Genomic DNA, 21568 nt, shown 5'->3' with positions numbered 1-21568 from the left:
GATAATTGAAAAGTCTTGTGATTCTGGAGTTTTTGTTTGTTAATTTGTTTGTTTTATTATTTTTCAGTCCAAGGTGGCTGAGGCTATTTTAGGTTCTGCAGAATGGCATATTTTCTTCTGACAGATCTTCTTTAATTCTGGGTTTGTTGTCTAACAGTCCACCTGGTCTTTTACAATAATTTATACATAAATATAGAACAAATAAATAACACAAAGGGAAAGCTGATTTTACTTTATTCCAAATGTTAAAATTCACAAAGTATATTAGTCCTTGACTGTACAGGCCCAAGTACTTTTAAGAAGCAATGGTTCAGGGAGGAAATAAATGTATAACCCCTTAGATAAGGCCAAGGATTACATCAAACCATACACCAAAGATTGTTTCAAGTTCATTCAACACATCATGCAGAGGAAGCCAAGCTAGATGATCAGCTAGGATCCAGTTAGATAATTGACAAGTTACTGCTTCCGTGTTAGTACCAGCAAGGCACACCAGCAGTCAAGGAGTCAAATAATGGATATTAAACAAAGGCTAAAGACTGAAATGTAAAACGTATTGATTAAAATCGAACTACAAAACTCCACAGTGACTGAAAACATTTTTTTCTTGTGGCATATGTTTTTGTGATATTTTCTTCAGCCTGAATGCCCAGTTAAGTGTTAAAAAATAATGTGCTTCTTAATACAAAGCTTTCATAAGATAATAAGTGTGTACCAAGGGTATTCCATGGTGCCTTTGCCAGATTGGAAGAGTTCTTCTGTATAACAGTACAAGTACTTTAGTTGCTTTTTTTATTTTCCTTTTATAATTTCCAGGAAACACACCCAATCCAGTACACTTTGGCCAAATAGACCTCCAGGGTATTTTCTAGAGAAAGACTTAAAATTGAAAAATGCTATCTACTTACTCAAACAGGCTTGTGGATATGCGATGTATCATTGTGCCATTCTGCCTTCAAACCTTTTATGATTTTTTGTGGAATTTCTGATCTGCATTCTGGGATTGGTGATTTTGACAGAATGTAAATCTAGGTTCTCGGAGGGCAACTCCATTTTTTTATTACTGTTCATAAATCACATCTTTGCTGACACTTTAGTGCTGTAGATGTTAGGAACCTCAACACAGATTACTATAATAACAACCAAAGCAGCACTGTCTAGTCCCTATACTAACAAAAAGGCTACATATCTGTATAATTATAATACTGTGCATTTCTCACATTGCTACAACAGAAATCTAAAAATAAACTTGCCTTTCCCTGTTGTTTATTGAAGAAGAAGAAAGAATGAATCAATACATCTGAGGTAATGTGTTTGAAATGCATTTAACTTTAAATGTATCACAAATTTGAGTCTGGATGTTTGGCAGAAACAATTTAATTTGATTATTTTCTTAATAATCACACAAGTCAGAGATACAATTGTCTCTTACCTCAGGTAAACAATGACAAGGTAACAATGGCTGAGGTGCTGCCTCAATTAAATTAGGGGCAGTTTCTATTGAGAGATGCATTCGGGTGTTCTCCACAGGGGTTCTTGGGGAGATTAATGTGCAGTTTCCCTTGAGGTTGGAAAGAAATTCTAACCCAATTAGTGCTGGGGCTTTTTTAAGGAGGACCTCCTGCAGGTTAAAAGCACTTTAGACTACAATGGTCATTCTTAGCCCAATGTCTCCCACACATCTACAGTGGAGGATTGACAGCTACAGCTATGATTAGAGCTTCTTGATGAGTTAATCATTTATCAAGCCATCTGCTTTGTTCGAAATTTGTGAAAAAAGCTGAAAAAAAGAGAAAGTCTTGAATTTCTTGTGTGACATTTCTGCAGATTTCTAGCACAAGAAAAAGCCATGGATTTTAACAAATGGTGTAATATACAGTATGAGACTACTAAAAGTGGTTGGCAAGGGATCTGAAATGCAGAAAAATATATAGTATTCCAAAGATTAAAAACATTATGATAGTATTCCAAAGCATTGTTTAGATTTTAATTAATTTGGATTATGTACAACAGTTAGATATGTGTACTTTCTATATTTTGCAATTCTTTATTTTTTTACGGACTAGATTATTTATCAATGTCTTTTATTTATAAACACATTGTTGGTTCTAAACCGTCAGATTGAATCTTGCAAGATATAGCCGATGATTGAATGCATCTGATTTCCCCATTCATCCCACAACACACTGCAGATTGAAATGCATGAGGCAAAGTGGAGATAAAACCAGCATTCAGCCTTGAAAATTAAAATGCTATAGGTGTACCTTTGTGGCAACATGATTGTAAACGGCAACTGATCTGAAACATTTGTGTGATTTACATTTGAGTATGCATATAAATAAATGTAAATAACCTGATTGTAACCTACAGAATACATTGCAATCTAGGAAAACAATACTATATAGAGTAGTATGTATATGTAATCTATAGTATTTACAGAGAATCCCCCTTAAGCAATGTATACATCAAATATGGGAAATCAAAAAAGCACAAAAAACAAATCAAATTATACTGCAAAATAAAGCACTGGGAATCAAATATAACTGTAAGAGAGAAGTTCAAAACATTATGATGAATCCCATGGGAGCATTGTTAGAAATTGTGATTTAGTTTTATATCCTTTTCACTGCTAGTTAAAAGGTTGCTATAGCTACAACATCCAGTAGACCAGTCTCGTCATTGCCCTAAGGATAAACAAAGCTAAGAGCGGTTTAAAAGGTGATTAGCCAATTGCTTTGTCCTGATTCTCTCCTTATGAAAGCTATTTGTTTCTTCCCTGTACTAGTGATTGCTTTCTTGCTCAGGTTTTGTGGTGCTCTCAAAGCAAGTGCCCATATTTGTCACAAACAGTGTCTCGGTTTCTTTATTCGTGTTCAGGAGCTATAGATGGTAATTGAAGGTCTTTGGCCAATGCCCAGCTTAAAGTGGCTGTTTTAATTTACTATGACAAGAGTAATGTCAATTTTTCAATTAAATCCAAAGCATTAACCAATAAAACTACTCTTACACTGTTTATTTCTATAACAGTGGCCTCTTCAACCAATTGGAACAGGCTTCCTAATTTGAAAGATGGTATTTGGAAAGTGTTTTTTAAGGATGATATTTCCATTTGAAGGGTCATGTCAATTGCCATGTAATAATCACATTACCAATCATTGATATCCTGTGATACCTCTAGCTCCACAGGATATCGTTAGCTTATATTGCAAGTATGCAAGATTTCCTGTACTATCTCCTGATATTTAAAGTAAAGTCAGGCTTAATTATATAATTTGATAATGTGCACCATCAATTTGTTCTTCACTCATGGAAGGAAATGGATGTATACACAGTGCTGTAGTGGTGACTGGAAAGGTGGGAATACTCTAATACCAGCGTATACCTGTGTATGCCCTCGACTACACCACTGTGTATACATGATATGTGTATGTATAATGTGATAGCCTTACAAAGAAAAACAGTTAAATATAGTTTCAGGATACTTATGCACACAATAAATACATATTAAGAATCCTAAACTATATGTGTACTCTCCTTCACAGTAGTTCTTTTTCATAAGGGCAGGTACAACCTAATGTGGGTCAGGAAGTACTCAGATTAACATTATGTATTTTTAACTTCTATATAAAAGGAAAGCATATAAATAATCTAGGTATAATCTTTGCTCATGATTTATTTGTTTCTTTTGGAAAGAACCACATAGGGAATGCTATCATACCCTGTGTTGAAGTAAATACAGATGTGCACCTCACTATGTGTGTGTACCCCTTCAGAAAAAAGTTAAAATCTAAACATTTGATTAATAAATAGTTAAGACAAGGAGTATAAGATATTAGCAATGTGGCATTTGTAAATGGTCCTTTAATAATAATGTGTAGCATAAGCTTTGTAACAATTATTACATGTGTCTCTTTTCATAAGTAACCATACAGCAACTATTTTTTGTGGTCTACTCATAATTGTTTGCTATAGTTAAGATTTCCTTATCTGTATTGTCACATTATATATAAAGAATGTGACAATACAGATAGAGGTAATAATATATTTGCTCTGTGGTCACTAAGGTGAAGAGATGTGTAATAATATATAATGGTATGTTTTTAAATGTATACACATACTTAAATTAATTATTTAATCATGAGACAAGCAGCATTGCATTATGCAGTATTATACATATATAGCCAATTTTTTTACTTTTAATTTCACCGTGCATTATGTATTTTTAATTCGTATTATAGTTTCCAAGTTTGAAAATGTATTGCCAAACCTAAGACTAAGACTTCTACTGTTTACATTACATGCAGTGTTTCTGGGCTTAACGGAAGTCAACTGTTTCTTTATGAAAGTGGATACAATGTAAGACCTTGACAACCCTTTAGGGCCAGAGTGTCTCTAACAAGAATCTTTTTGTGCCTGATTCTTAAGTAACAAAATAGCATGACTTAACCACAAAGAGCAAAGCACGACTTACATGAAAATACAGTAGTCTACATTGTCAATTAGATACATTTTAAGAGATGTTTATTTTCTCACAAAACCATCTGTGAGATTATTTCAAAGCAGTCTTGATAGCGTATAATGAACAAAGTTACCGCAGTATACTTTTCTTTTTCATGTCTCAAGCTATTGCACATGTGATCCCATACACAGTTATGGCAGGGTAAACTTAATCTCATAGACATATTACTGGTACAATTTTGAAAAGACAGGTGCATTACTATTTCCAGAAGTACATCCGATGCTACATTTTGTTGCATGAATTTTCTAAGCCTTCACAGAACTATACGTACTATGGCATTGGATAAACAGGCATATTCTGATACAGCTCTATGAAACATTGTTCTTGTTTTGACAACAGACGTTGAAATTGGTTTCAGAGAGAACATGTAGCCAGTAGATGTGGGTTATCTAGTTCATTCTGTGCCATCAACATCTGTGGTAGGGAGGAGGTTGTTGAGTGTGTCGTCTGCCAGCAATAGAGTGGTGTAAAGATACTTAGAGGATTTCTATTTTGGCTATAATTAACATAGACTAGATATGTATAAGCAGTCTGCATGCAATGCTAATACACAGTTTACCTTAATTCTAAAATTATTTGTGTATAGAAGTATATTGATGCAAACGTTTCATGTATGTTCATGTATACTGTTTATAGCATGTGTAACTATTGCTTGTTGTTATGTCTGTCTATTTATTACTTTATTACCAACTTATTTTTTCCAGTGAAACATGAACATTATTTATTTATTTATTTATTGGCAGATGCCCTTATCCAGGGCGACTTACAAAATAAGTGCAATACAAATTCTGATATGAAGGCTAATATAGAATTGAGTGTATCTATCTAATAAAAACATTGCCTTTTATGATTCTCATAAATTGGTTGTAACAAGTGATTGTGTGTACCATAGAAAGGACTTAAACATTGCAAATAATTAACTGTGTAAAGATGAGCTTGTTGATTTACTGCCTTTTTGGGTTTTGTATTGAAGCTTACTCAATTTCCATGACCATAACAATGGCATTTTCTTCAACTGTCTTTCAGAAATCTTCCTCCAAAATCCCAGAAGATGACAGTCAGCTGAAGAAAGAGAGAACATTGAAGAGTGTGAGTTTCCTGGACCCTGTAAGCGTGATCTCTGGAAGCAAGTGCAAAATGGAGTTGGAATCCCCCTTTTCTGAACCACAGCCAGAGAACCAGCGTAACTGTAATGGCCAAAACAGCATGAAAACTAGACACGAATCACTGGATAGTGATGTTGCGAAGGAAATACAATATCTTGACGAAGTGCTGGAAGCCAACTGTTGCGACTCAGTAGCCGAAAGCACTTTGAATGGCACTTCCTCTCCTGAACCAAATGCAATCAACATTGAGGGCTCAGGACCATCTGTTCATGTTTCTGGAGAGTCATCGCAGCTTAACAATGAAGTTATAGTAGTAGAGAGGAAGCAGACGCCAGTTATAGAAAACCAAGTTTCCACTCAAGTGAAGCCCAATGGTCACTCTGGGATGGATGAGAAGGATGACATGAGGCTGCCTGGTGAGTCAACCTTGACGACACTCAAGAAAGAGGCCCGGTTTGAGCTACGGGCTTTCCAGGAAGAGAAGAAGCCTTCAAAACTCTTTGATAGCAGTTCAGAGAAGGAAATTGTGCGGGTAAGAAAGATACGGCCCTCAGAAGAGGTAGCAGAGCTGGAGCGGGAGAGGAGGGAGCTAATTAGGAGCCAGGCAGTTAAGAAAAACCCGGGAATCGCTGCTAAATGGTGGAATCCTCCTCAGGAGAAGACAATAGTGGAACAGCTAGACCCTGAGCAATTAAAGTCACATAAGAAATATGAAGAACGTAAGCAGAAGAAGCCTGAACCAGCAAGCGCACCACAAACATCCCCTAAGCAGACAGCTGCCCCTTTCTTGCCACCAGAGCTCATGAATGTCCAAAAAGAAGACATTGTGACCGAACAGATAGACTTCTCCAGTGCTCGGAAGCAATTTTTGTTGATGGAAAATTCCAAGCACCCTGCTGGCACTAAAAGATCTGTGGCTCCAAAACTTTATTCTGCCAAACCATTTACCAAAGCACCAGAGGTTACCCATGTGGAGAGAGGAAGCAGCTCTGTGACAGTGCAAAGTCTCCTCAGCAGCCAAGGCCAGGAAGAGTTCAATGAAGTAACAACTGTCAAAGCTGAGAAAATCTATTGCATTCCAGACCACGACACAGATGTAAAGGTGTCATCCACACAGCAGGCAAAGGACAGTACAGCTGACCATGAAGAGAAAGAGGCTAGCAAGGTGTGGATGGATGACGGAGACTTCACATGTGCCCGAGCTGTGATGACTATCCTGAAAGATGAAGATCCTGATATATATCCTTTATCCAGGTCAGTGAATGTTTCTTACCATCCAGAGGAGATTGATTCAGGATTGGATGACCTGTCTCTCCGGTCACAGGATACCACTGTTTTAGAGACCCTGTCAAATGACTTCAGCATGGACAACGTGAGTGACAGTGGGGCTTCCAATGAGACAATGAATGCCTTCATGGAAAACTCCCTGGGGGATTTCTCTTTCCCACCAACTCCACAAGCCACAACTCCCATCGATGGAAAAATGGGAACCAAATCCCCAAGTGAACACAGCATTTCACCCATTCAGTCTTCCTACCAAGGAGGCATTCTAACAGAAGAGCAATTGGAGTATCATGCCGGCATCCTAGTCCAAAATGCTATCCAACAAGCTATTGCGCAACAAAGTGATGAATGGGATGTGCAACGGCTTTCTTCAAGGCAGTCTCACAGTCTGGAAAGGCACGTGGAAGTCACTGTGCCGCAGCAGGAGCAGGAGAAAGCCAAGTTTGAGCCACCCCAGGTGTCTTCTCCCATACAGGAAATTAAAGACATTGAGCAACCCCAGGTGGTGTCTCCAATGCAGGAAAAGACAGACACTGAACCACCCCAAGTGTCATCTCCAGTACAGGAAGAAAGAGACATCAGGCCGCCTCAGACGCCATCGCCAGTCCTAAAGAAGAGAGAGATGGCACCAAAAATTACAGTGGAGACCACCATGGACCCTGAGGACACCTTCCAACCTCTGACAATAGGTTCCAGTCAATCTCCTCCTCCAAATGACAGGCAAGAGTTCAGTTACTTCAGCAAGTACTCCCAGGCAGCAGAGTTAAGGAGTACAGCCTCCATGACACGGGCACCAGAGACAGAGGTCAGTGCCGGCCCCTTCAAGCTGCGATCCAGGAAGCAACAGACTCTGTCTATGATTGAAGAGGAGATCCGTGCCGCCCAGGAGCGTGAGGAAGAGCTGCGTAGACAGCGGCAGAGCCTCCACACTGCACCCAGTCCCATTAAGAAGAGTGGTAGCCTGCCGACCAGATTAATGCTTGCAGGACAGACAGCACCAGGTAAAAAAATTGGTCTATGAAATCTTCCTAACAACATGCATTCTGATGATTTGTTATCCTCCAGCTATTTGAAACCCTTCACTTCCAAGTTCAGTACTAGATCATCATTAGCTTTGTTTGTTCCTTTTTCCGTCACAACGATTGCTCATATCCGATTCAGCAAATGTCTGATTTGCGGCCAAGCGATTTACAAAATTGTTCTCTGTGTCTTGGCAACCATTGTAACAGTGTCACAATACATTGGACAAACCTGCACTGAGAATAGAGAATAAGAGAGATGATCAAATTACCAGTGCAAACCCAAACAGCCTTTTGGAGGGAAAAGATTGAGTGGTCAGCAAGCAAAACTGTTTTTAGATAATCATAATTACCCATTATATAGTATTCATACATAAGTTGAAAAACATTTAACTTCTTTGTCCAGCAAGTACAGTTAAGTAGAACAAGCACTGGTTTTAGGTCTCATTACTACAAAAATATCTGTACATTTGGTGAGGGTATATCCCCCATAATCCAACACTGTCACCAGCCATCACATTTACTGTCAACTTTGGCTATTTTTTCATCATGCTCTCTGATTTTTATATATATAGTGATGAACTCCACTTATAATGTACCTTAAGGAACAGTGGAATCAGTATATTATAAACAAAGTATGTTGTAACCATAATAATAAAGAAATTACTCAAATTCTTATAAAATTAGGATGCTTAACTGCCAAAAAACATGAGTTTATTATAGCCTACATGCCATTATTTTCACTAAATTCATATTAGGAACAGTATAAGTTTAACACCATCCACCACAGAGTAAAGGTATAAAGGTATAAATAATATTATATAGGCTATATCATATACACTGATCAGCCATAACACTATGACCACCTGCATAATATTGTGTAGGTCCCCCTTTTGCCGCCAAAACAGCCCTGACCCGTTATGGCATGGACTCCACTAGACCTCTGAAGGTGTGCTGTGGTATCTGGCACCACGACGTTAGCAGCAGCAATGTAAGTTGCGAGGTGGGACCTCCATGGATCGGACTTGTTTGTCCAGCACATCTCACAGATGCTCGATTGGATTGAGATCTGGGGAATTTGGAGGTCAAGTCAATACCCTGAACTCGTGATTAATCAGACCAGGCCACCTTCTTCCATTGCTCCATGGTCCAGTTCTGATGCTCACATGTCCATTGTAGGCGCTTTCGGCAGTGGACAGGGGTCAGCATGGGCACCCTGACTGGTCTGTGGCTACGCAGCCCCATACGCAACAAACTGCGATGCACTGTGTGTTCTGACATCTTTCTATCAGAATCAGCATTCACTTTTTCAGCAATTTGAGCTACAGCAGCTTGTCTGTTGGATCGGACCACACGGGCCAGCCTTTGCTTCCCATGTGCATCAGTGAGCCTTGGCCGCCCATGACCCTGTCGCCGGTTCATTGCTTTTCCTTCCTTGGACCACTTTTGATAGGTACTGACCACTGCAGACCAGGAACACCCCACAAGAGCTGCAGTTTTGGAGATGCTCTGACCCAGTTGTCTAGCCATCACAATTTGGCCCTTGTCAAAGTCGCTCAGATCTTTACCCTTGCCCATTTTTCCTGCTTCTAACACATCAACTTTGAGGACAAAATGTTCACTTGCTGCCTAATATATCCCACCCACTGACAGGTGCCATGATAACGAGGTTATCAGTGTTATTCACTTCACCTGTCAGTGGTCATAATGTTATGGCTTATCGGTGTATGTGTATTATATTATAATCTGCAAACTGCATATGATAGCATAATTTAGTTTTTAACATAGTACTTCAAAGCTGATTAGTAGTGTAGATGACATCCAACGTTTAAAGAAATTTAGGAAACATTGTACAGTCCTTCAAACAAACTAAGAAGACTAAAATTATCTATTATTTTCTTTGAACATTTTGGTTTAACAGATTTCCTTTAGTGCTTTAGTTTCAAAATCGTTTTACTCTCCCAGATGTATGCTTTATCTAGAAAAAAATTTTGGTCTATGATAACTATACATTGTAAAAGGAATATATGCTATAGATAAGTCAGTTTTAATCAGAGTAATTAGCCATTGAAACCCATGATATTTAGTGTGGACTTGCCTATTCTGTATATCTAAGATGATCCATTATAAGTGGAGTGCACCTGTATTTACTCAAGTGAGGAACTAAAACTGTATCTGGGATCATAAATGATCACTTTTTATTTTCCCATTAGCCATGATTGTTATAGATGTCTTTTGTTTGTTTTTTCAGCTGTTACTGTTGGAACGTGATTGCATATTTGCATAATAACTCTTTTGAAGGGCACATTTCTTAACAAAAATGTGGAATAAACATTTTATTTGGCAATTGGGAACAGATAGATATATATTATTCCCTACTGAGATTAGTAAACTCTTTATTTAAACTACATCTGGTGTCTAAAAATGTAATTATCTTTAACCAAGCTAATTCCTGAGAAATATGCTTGTGTATCAGCTTTAATTGTTACGCCTCATGCTTGGGCTGTGAGAACAGAATCCAGATTTACTGTTTCCTGTCCTACATATCCTTGGTGCTGTTATGACCTCTGGTGGTTCTATTAAATACTGCCAGAAAATAATCCGAATTGCTTCACTGAAATAAATTAATTTCTAAAATTCACAATGTCTTGAGTAGCATTGATAGTTTGTAGAAAAGAAAAGGTCAATCTCATCACAACTTTAAGTTACTACTAATTGTTCTAAAGAAATGTTTTAATTTGGTATTGTTTGCTCTCAGTTTTCCCATACTCTAAGATGTTTCCAATTACCTTGTTTCATTGAGAAAAAAAAAAAAACTATGTAAAAATGAATTTGACTTTCAAATGAGCCATCTCACAACAAAGCACAACTATCCTTTATGTAATTGGGGTACTACAGCTGCTGTCTTTCTGTTTGAAGCTGGCAGTCATTATTTGTATTATTTATTTTTTTCTCAGTAAGGTCATTTGTAGTAATCTGTTTGAACACCCATTAGAGGTGCCCTCTAGTACACATTATAATGAAGAAGACTAAGTTGTTATGTGCTGTTCCTCAATTAATTTAATCCACTGTCCATAATTGCTGAAGGCTCTCAGTGTTGAGTCCGAAGGTCAATGAATTGGATTTGCTCAAGTTCAAAGCTTGAAAACATTCAATCTGCAGACAGACCATTTATGCAAGTGTGGAGCTTTGTCAATTGCACATCCTCAGTTAGTTCTTATGTATGTATCCTCAATCCTCAATCCTGCAATTCAGAATCGGCTACATCTCTATTTTGATTATTTAAACTTGCTGGTTCACAGAGTTTCTGACTTTATATAGATATGTTAATCCTGAGATTGTTCATTAATAGAATATCTTTCACTTGCAGGCAAGATTGAGAAGATTCGTTCTGTCCCACCTACCTCCCCCTCCTCAGAAGGTCCCTTACCATCTCCACTCTCAGACCAGGGCAGTGACGAGTCTGGGGGTAGCCTGCGTCCCAAGAACTTCATGCAGACCCTGATGGAGGATTTTGAGTCACACAAAGTGAAAAGGCGAGAGAAAGTGGAGGATGCAAGTGTAAGTTGTATTGTTTTTGTACATCTTTCTTGCTTTCTTCTCAGTTTGCAGTTGAGTCGGGCCGAGATCCAAAGATTACTGCCAACCTGGTATTTTAAACCATGACGGTGTATTTTTATGGTAGCACATAATCAATATAATCAATGGATTAATTGGAATTATGGTGAACTTAATTATGGCCATTTGTGTCAACCTTCAAACCATTTTTGGACAGCCATAATCGATAAACAACAAAGCATTTTCCTAAGCCAGAACAGAGTATTAACAGTTTACAAATACATTTTGTTGCCTGGAGAGAATTTTTAACAACAGCCATGACTAAAATGACTAATATGCTAGATGACTAAAATTACTAATATTCTAAATATGACTAGACTATGACTATTGTTATCAGTATTTTATTTGTTTATCTAGGACGTGGAAGGGTGTAGTGATAACTTAATTTAGTCTATTAACACTAGGAATGCCTTATACAACCAACTTGAGATCTTCAGGAGGAACCAGAAGTTCGTAGCAACACATCACCTAGAGGCAAAACAAGAGGCCAACCCCTGATGTTACAATGTTTGATGAACCTCTTGATTTACAAAAATGAACAAAGATTTATTTTGTTTACATAATTGTTTGTGATAACTATTCTATATACTGTTCATTAGGAAAAGACTTTTTCCAATACTTTTTTCCAAGTCAACAAACCATTTGCAAGACCTTCCAACTTAGTTGCCTTATTGGTCCTATTTTCTATCAAAGCAATATCCTACTTGAAGGCTGATTTAAATACAAGAAGGAATTCCAATTTTAATTCTAAATAGTAATTGGAAGAATTATTTCAATCATTGGTTTGCTGTATCTCAAGGGATTCCATTAAAAAAACTTCTACTGAGTCCTGCTGTTTATAAGGGCTGTTACTGAGTTTATGGGGTAAACCTCAAGGCTCTGTACAACATTCTAGATTAAGGCATCTATAGGTTGACCAATGACCAGTCATATGTCTTGAATAAAAAATAATAAACTCTGCTGACACCAATTTAGACAACACCCCTACATAAACAGCCTTTAGAATGCTAGTATTGTATTAAAATCTGTCGATTCGAGCAGTGGGAAGGTCTTCAGTCTTTTCCTGTTAAGTGACTCATTGCAATGTGTTGAAAGAGGCTTTCCACAGTATATTAGAATAAGTGGGTTTAAACACTTGATTTAAATTCAATTAGTGGACAGATGCTGTTCAGCAGATACCATGTTAAGATAACTATTTACTCACCCCAGTCAGCACTCGTGTATCTGACATGATTTGAATCCTCAGTCAACCAAATAGGAAGCGTATGTGTTTCTATTGGCCTGTTTAAGTTCAAAAATGTCTATGAAAATAACAGGAGAAACACATATCAAAACTGATTAGGCCTACTGAAGCAAATGCATTTAACAACTTCAGTTTAAAAAGTCAAGTCCAGCATAATGTGTAGCCCCTGATTTTGGTGAGAATAAATAGTTTGTTGTTTTTTTGGTTTTTCACTGAAGAACCAGAAGACAATCTAGAATTTAGTGCTGAAAATAAGTTGTACCCAGGTGTCCTAAGACATATGACTGTGACATCAATCGAGTGCTGACTGTCCTTGCATTAATGTCATGTGTTTGAATGAAAGAGAATTGTTCTGCAGTATCTTCTTTGTATGGATGTTAGGCTATCCCACTCACACACCATCATTTATCCAGCTTCTTTATAATCGTATGGTCAATCTAATTATGCTTAAAAAGTATAAATACACTTTAAATTACACTTGGGAATTGTGACTGTGCCAATACAGTAGCAAAACCACTGTGTTTATACCTTTAACAAGAAGACACAACATATTTTATAAATCTTCTGTTAGATAAAATCTTTAATTCTAACTCTAGTACTCACAGTATTCTGATTTAAGCCCCAACTTTGACTTGACTTATTTTTTCTCATCCGTCTCATTAAGTTCATGTGTTGCCCTTACACATTTCATTGAGGAAAATAAACAACAGTCACAACCTCACCTCACAAAATCAGCTTTTGAAAAGGCCTGAGGTTCTAGAGTAAAGCCTCACATCTTTTCCAAAGGGGAGATTGCCCTTTATGATGTTCTTTACACCATTTCCAATGTCTCACATTGACTAATGTTGCTTCTTTCCTTTCCATCAGTACGCCCGTTTATTGCTCGCTAATGACGTTACTTCTGAGGTACCTGTAAATCGCTTGCTTAAAGGCTCGCTTGTTGGGTTCTGTTGGGTGTTGCATGTCTGTCTATCGTTTCTGCATGAATCAGCTCCAACCACACCATTACCTTCGGTGTTGCCTATGCATAGCCAAAGAAAAACAAACAGGATATTTCAGTATGTTAACCAGCTGCACCTTTAATGCATTTGTTTTATTTCAGTACTTTTATTTCAGGAATCCCTTCTTATTCAATGGCACTAGCTTCACATCCAAGATTAACAGGGGATTTTGCACCCAATTACCAGAGGCATTCTTTCCTTGTGTTTGACCCATTCAAAGTCCTCAATCAATTTATTTACCTAACACCTTCCTCTTACACCCTGGGTATTGCACAGACCAAATACTTCTCCTTGAATTATGAAACTAGAATGTCCATTGTTCCAATATAAATAGCAAGTCTTACAAAGAGATGCCATCTTTAGTGTTGTTGTTGGAAGTGTCTTGTTTACACTTAAGCATGTAAAACAAAAAATAATAGGAAGCAAGTGGCATCCAAGTGCACTTTCCTGTCAAGGACAATAAGCTTTATAAGTTGTCAAAGTATAAATAGTACTGGCAGCAGTAGTGATAGCCGTTGTGGCAGAAGTTGTAGCAGCGATAGTAGCACTACAATTATTTAATTAGAAGTCTTCCCACAAGTGGTAGAATTATCATTTTAAGTGTGTGAAACTTTGTCAATTAATTTTCTGTATCACATTTCCTAATATGGCTATGAGTAATATTAGTATTCACAGAATCGCTTTGCCTTTGTTTGAAATTTACAAGGAACTCCACCTTTGAATACTCTCTTTCTCAGATGAAATGGACATTCTGGGCTTCAATAAAACATTTGTCCTTCTGCCTTATTCTATGTGGTGCAGGCCCTTACTTGCAAACGAAAATACACCTGGAACACAGTGTTTGACTTTGTTAATTGGTATTTATTTATTTTGGAAAGGTTACTTCATGCAGCTGGCACTGTTTGGGAAGCTCCTTTAAATCAAATTAGCTATCTAAAGCTGCAATCTTCTGGAAAAAATAGCTAGCTACACTATAAGCCACTTTGGAATAAAAGTAGTTAGCTAAACCTACATTTGAAAAGTGGCTTACTACATTCAAAGCTACTTTTCATTTTTAATATATACATATGTATTAAAATGAAAAACAAAATCAAACAGGAAATAGTAGCATGGATTAAACAGTGGTTTCATTACAGGTAATTGCATACTCCATACCTCAAGACATGGACAAAACATACTATAGGAGAAGTTGTGAAATATACTATAGGAAGTTGTCAAAGATACTTAAAATGCAACCATATAGTTCCATGTCTCACAGCTTCAACTGTACAGAGATTCAAAATCTAGCCTCCTAAACTCAAGTTGATGGCACATCATAACACGTCAGAGTGAAATCTGAGAAGGTGTTCAGAGGCTGCACATGCAGGCAAACCTGTGTTGAACTTGATGAGCACATGGTTCTCACAGTAGAATTTGTATTTAAAATACACATTTTAATTTACAACCTCTGCACCAGAGCTGGGCAGCCTCTACTACTACTACTTGAATTGCAAATAATTGTATCACACTTCTCAATCATATCAATGCAGGTATAATTAAGTAATTCATATTATTTCATATTATTACTAGAGTATGTGCAGTTGGTGCCTCTCAATAAGAAAACAAAATTCTTAAATTGAACGGTTTATTTTGTTTCTTGTTGTTTTGCTTTATTTATTATTTATTTATTTATCTTACATAAGAACTAAATAATAGGACTAAATACATACTAAATATGTCATAGGGCATGGTTGACAATTAGAAAATCTAATTGTTTTAAATTAACTGACAATGCAAACAGGAAGAGGTATCCCAAGAATAAAGAGAACATTTATGGGAATGGGAAATTAAAAGAAAACATGGAGACTAAACTTAAAAATAAGATCAGCAAAGTAAATGTTTCTTTTCAGAACATAATCTGTATTCGTGTTCTTGAAACAGTTTAATTAAAGTATTTTTTATTGAGAAACAACTAAGCTATAAGGAAAAAATGAGAGCAATATATATATTGAAGGTTATCAGTGTCAGGGAATGAAAATCTAAATCTGATGTATCCACAGAAGCTGTTAGGTAACTTTGAGTGTTAATGCAGACAGAGAATTAGCTTGACATAAAATCTCAGTCGACTGACTCTTCTTTATTGGTTTGACAGGTCCTGGAGGCCACAAGAGTGACTCGCAGGAAAAGCTCCATGGCACTGCGGTGGGAGGCAGGATTATATGCCAACCAAGAAGAGGAGGACGAGTAAAACACTCACCAACCACTCATCCCACCCCTCCCCTCCCCCTTGACAATCATAGACATGCAGAACCACATTGGACTACAAGTGGCAAGGCTTTATATTAGACAGGAGACCCAACTAGGACTGTTGGCATACGCTGAAGATAAACACTTTCTTGTTACATTACAGGACCTTGGCAAAAGTCCAGGGAGTACTAAAATAAAGACTGAGTAAGGGGGAGGCAGAATCTTATCTGCTTCAGGTTTTTCTTTATAATTTTCCCTTTTTACGTTTTAGTGTGCAGAAACGCTGGGAATGTGCAAAGATGCGCTGCAAACAGAAGTAAAACCAGATGCTTGTTTGTACAGGTGATTTCAGTTTGTGGAGTGCTTTGCAAACAAAACAAGAAAAAAAAGCCTAATCTACCAGCTGAGTTCCTGTGTATAAGTGCACATGTACTAAAGCAAGAGTTGTTTTGGATCAGGTTACCTTCTATTATTAAGGGTGAGGTTTTTATTCAAGTGGTATTGTCAGTTTTGCTACATCTGAGATGAAAAGGGCAAAGAAACCACTCAAGGCAAGGACAAAATAAGTTGTACATCATTTTGTGGAATGATGCCATTTTATATTATATGGTAGTTTATGAAGGAGACTGATATTTATGTAGAAAGAAACAGAATGAAGTTAAGCACACTGTGTTTGCTTAAAATGCACTACATTTATTCTCTACATAATAAAAGTTGATATTCATCCAAATATACACCACTGACCGAAGAACATGAACAAACATGTTTATTGGCATCTGTTGGAATGCATTTAAAATCAAGATTTCATTGTTTTTAAGAAGCCGTGTCTACATCATACATTGCAGTGGATTATATCTGTATTTTTAGTAGTAGAAAAACTAAAATAATCATAGGATTTGAACAAAATGAAAGCAGGCTGCTGAAATGGCTTAGCAATGCATATCACTGTAGTCATGCTGTATTGCTGTCTGCTGTGGTTCATGCAAGTCACTGTCATTTGTAGTTGTGAGAAATAACCAGCCCAGAGGAATACCAGGCTGTGAACAATTGTCACTAAAGCGCATGGTGGTCTGTGATGCTCATTCTTTAAGAGGGGTATGAAATTATATTTGCAGTTTTATATATATTTTTTATTCACTTATGATATTCATGTTTTGCCTGAGATGAATGATGATTTAACCTGTAGTTAATAAGAGCCTGGTGTGACATTTTCATAAAACTATAAGCAATCAGCTTTGTATAACTTATATCGCAGACATGCAATACAGGCTTTCCAAGTTGCTGAACTGAACAAATGCATCATTTTATTAAGTAGAGTGGTAACTTAGTGGTAACCAGTCAACCCCACCCCTGTCTCACCCCCTTATGTTTATAGATGGAAACAGCCTAAAGGTAGTGATGTGTAGTTTGTCTGGATTTCTTTGCCTTCTTTCATACATCTGTGGACATGCAACAAAATGTCAGTATTTTCATTTACATATTAAAGGGACCATGTAATCGTAACCTTATGCAGGATTGCCAAAGTTACATTCAGTTGGAATCAGTCAGTAAGGGTTAAAATAATTGTGCAAAGTTTCACAGATTATCATATTTATGCTCCAGATGTTTAAATGTTTTCATTTTTACCACTTTACCCTTATTTGCTTGTTCCAACCACCAGAATATCTTGAAAAAGAAAAAGCCTCAATCAAACAATTGCTCAGATATGAGCTTTATTCAACAGTCCCCCTTAATGTTCTGGAAACAGTGCAATATGTGGTTCCTTTATTATTGTTTTAATGCTGTGGCGTTCAGAACATTCCTGCTGGGTTATAGATGGTGATCTCCTTCCTCCCGCATCTAGGGAAATGCTTAACATTTTGGCTTGTCCGGCTTTTAAAGTCAGGTTTGCATGTAAAACTCAGATTGATAAGTATCATGACCATATGCAGTATAGTTGGCTTAGCTGGGGGAAAAGTCATTTATTTTTTTTGTAGAAAGGTCTTTCCTTTGGGAAGTGTCTTTTTGGCTGTTCAATACTCAGCTTCTCCACCTGGAGGGCAGCACAGGAAATAGGCTCTGCCAATGAGAACAGTTCTCGGAAGAGGATGTCAATGGACCAGGATGCATGGCTACATCTTATTATGTATTATTATTATTTGGGGGTACATTTCTAAACAGGCCAACATGCTGTCACTAATAAATACCAGCAACCTGCAGCCACCAGCACAGACACAGCACTAGTGTAGCCCTAGCTACTGGAAGGCTAGAATATATTCATATAAGAGTATCAAACTCCGTTAATTATCAGGGATGAAACCATTCAAGTAATATGACGCAAAACTTTATTTCTTTTTCTATCAAGTTAATAATAAGAACAGTATAGCCTATATTTACAGAAATGTCAGGCAGAAGACATCATGAATTGGGAGTTCAGACACTAGACTAGAGCAATATTTGCCTTTCTTATTTAAGCTGAGCTTACAGTTTTATATTAAATGATCAACTCGCTTCTGAAAACCATAACATGTCAACAAAAACAGAAATTCAGAAATGTAATGACATTTAAAAAATGACCAAAAAAGTTTGGAAATGTCTGAACAATCATGCCTACTTCCTGTAGAGCCTGTTGTAATAGAAATTCCCATTCAGTATGTTGAGAGATTACAATTCTTTAGCACGTTGAAACACAACTATCACAGAAACAAATGCCTGTTACTGTAAGGGTATTGTAAAATTAAGCTTTAAATTATTTTCCTGTTATTATACTGTTTTTGTATTGTAATTTATTAACAGTAATTGATATACTAGCCCATATAACAAATAGTCTATATTTGCAATGTATTGCAAATAACATATTACTCCTATCCACAATATGAGGGTTTTTCCTTAATTATTTGAGAAACATTAATAATGTAATAGGATGCAGAAAAATAAATGTGCTGGGAAATGTTGTTTAAATAACATCTATTTAAATCTCTTGATTAAATTAAATGATTTACTCCTAAAACAGTTTCAAAACACTGGTATAATTTTGGTGTTTTCAGAATGCAATGTATTGCCTGCCCAGGCAGTTACTGAACTATTTGTGAATAAGGCTCACAATTTCAATATCTAAATGTCATCTGTATCTAAGCCCCGCTGCAATCAAAAGCTTTCTTGGCAGCAGTGATTTCTGTGTAAGAGGCTTCAGAAATGACTTAGGGCAGGATGTTATGTTTTTGTTTTGTTTTTTCATGTTGTTTTTGCTCAAGACAAATCTCTGATGTACACACACCTTTGAAGAGTTGCAGCATTCTGAATCGAAGGATTTGAAATGTAATAAAAATACATCTGACTATTATTGAACTCCTTCTCAGGACCAGTAAATCTGAAGATCTTAAACAAAACACCGCATGAACACCAGCCAACGGGTGACGGTTCTGGATTTACCCATCATATCCCTTACCCTTCATAACTACAGAGAGTGCTTCATTCCCAGAAACAGCATTGGATACCATAAACGTTGTATTACCAGCTCAAAGACAGTGGAATACAGGCTCATACCGCCGTTCTTCTTTGGGTTTTCAACTGGCGGCATGAAGAGTCTGCCAGTTATCTTTGAATAAAGGCATTGATTTCTCCGGGAACTGGATGCAATGCCCTGCGTTCCAAGGACAGGAAATAGAGAATTGGGTTTGTTGCATGACACCCAAGGAACCTCAGTAGCAACTTTTCCTAGTGACATTTAGAGGACAATTCTGGCAGTTATTCTTTGTGCTTTTTAATCATAAAGATTGTAATGGGAATAAGTATCTCAAGCAATAGTATATATATATATATATATATATATATATATATATATATATATGCACACACACACAATGTTATTTATTTCTGGATTAGTAGGGTTTTTTCCTTTCCAAGTTAATGTTAACACAAGTTAACACACATTAATGACAATTAAATCCATCAGTGTTTCGGTCAGATTCAAAACAACCCTTTTATGCAAATACAATATTATTCTAGAAGTTACTTATTTGAAAAGTATATGCCATAGACCAGCTTTAAATTGGTGTTGTTATTTTAGATATTTTAAACAGCTTCTGAAATGTAGTAAATGGATTGTAGTGTAAGGTTTGATTTTGAGAGTTCATGCAGAGTTGGCTGCTACAAAGTAATGGACTTGTGAAAGGGAAAGTCTTGGAGATGCTCTTTGTACCAGAATTACTTTTTAGGTTTTCTTTGACAAGCTTTGATATCAAAGCCCAGTATGTGCACGTGTGTCTTCTGCAGGAATTATTTCAGTATAGATCAGAAAAGGTTTTATGTTTGTGCTGATACAATATACAAGAAGTATCAGGAAAAGATAATGTAAAGCCTGTATTTGAAAGACATGGTTTGCTGGCCTATATGCTTTATTAAATTATTTTAGTATTAGCGTTGAAAGGCTGAATTTAAGAGTACCACCTATTTTAAAATGGACAGGAAGGTTTTATAGTATCTGAATGATTTCTTTGTTGTTGTTGTTTGTTTGTTTTTTTAACAATTGTGGAATATAGCAAAAAAAAAAAAAGATGTATTACCATCAGAAGCATAACAATGGGATTGGGGTTATTTTAGTGGATATGCTTCTTTTGAACTGTTTGGCTTTGAATGTACAAAGTGCAGATTGCTATTGCAAAGTGTAACAAGTGTGTAGGTCTGTAAATATTTGACATCAGTTTCCTACACACGGGGTGAGGAGTTTCATTATCTTCTACATAATATTCCACTGCAGCCACAGGACTACACAAACAAGTGTGTCTCCCCAACTAATCCAGAAATGATAGGCAGCATTGTGGTGGGTAAATGTAGTGCAAGGCTAGACCTTTGACAAGCAAATCACTGACCATGGTTCTATTTCCAGACACGGCGCAGTACATACTGGACTCTTGTGTTTCTGGAACAGAGACGCAACACTTTCGAATATGGGTGACACATGCACTCGTGCTATGCAGAAAACTTGCCTTTTCAGTACCTCATGTGCATGCTGTAGTGACATAGCTAGTTTATATCAATCATATACATTATTAGAGCTACAGAGGGAAATGAGAATAGGAAGATTTATCTCCCATGGAGTAAAAACCTGTATTCTGTGATCTGTTACTCAATAGTGTAGGTGTTGTGCACAGAAAATAACAAAAAAACTAAAAAAAAACATTATTTTGTGAATCATAAAGATGTTTGTTTTTTTAAATAATAATAATAATAATAATAATAATAATAATAATAATAATAATAATCAATAAGGCACAAGCATTTTACAATACCACCATCCACTTACCAGCTCTATCATTCTGTAAGGGTTGAAAACACCAGGAGGAAACTAAATGAGCTCAAATGAAGGCGCTAAGCACTGGGGTGGCTTTGATAAAGCAATCAGATTTGCATAAAGCATCATGTTAATATGTTAACCACTTATTGTATGTTCATATTCTGCTTCTGTTGTTTTATAGGTATTGTAAGGCTCACAATTACACAACTATATAATTATTTTCTCATTAAAATGAAAATGTGTAATTTCTTTCTTTCTGTTTTGTTTGTTCGTGTGC

General features: G+C 36.7%; 1 protein-coding gene across 2 annotated transcripts in view; it reads left to right on the top strand.

Moving 5' to 3' along the window:
* palm2akap2 (PALM2 and AKAP2 fusion) overlaps positions 1–21540 on the top strand; it is a 135465-nt gene extending 113925 nt beyond the window's left edge. The window contains exons 10-12 of one of the 2 annotated variants that reach the window (XM_066711044.1): positions 5546–7910; positions 11299–11489; positions 15922–21540. In XM_066711044.1, the coding sequence (XP_066567141.1) occupies positions 5546–7910; positions 11299–11489; positions 15922–16017 (2652 nt within the window). In that variant the 3' untranslated portion in view covers positions 16018–21540. The other variant, XM_066711043.1, reaches the window with a different exon arrangement.
* Positions 21541–21568: the final 28 nt, after the last annotated feature.

This window comes from Amia ocellicauda, chromosome 8, assembly GCF_036373705.1.
Source record: "Amia ocellicauda isolate fAmiCal2 chromosome 8, fAmiCal2.hap1, whole genome shotgun sequence".
In the NCBI taxonomy this organism is placed as follows: domain Eukaryota; kingdom Metazoa; phylum Chordata; class Actinopteri; order Amiiformes; family Amiidae; genus Amia; species Amia ocellicauda.
Note: the sequence above shows the minus strand (reverse complement) of the source record. Positions and strands in the feature narration are given on the sequence as shown.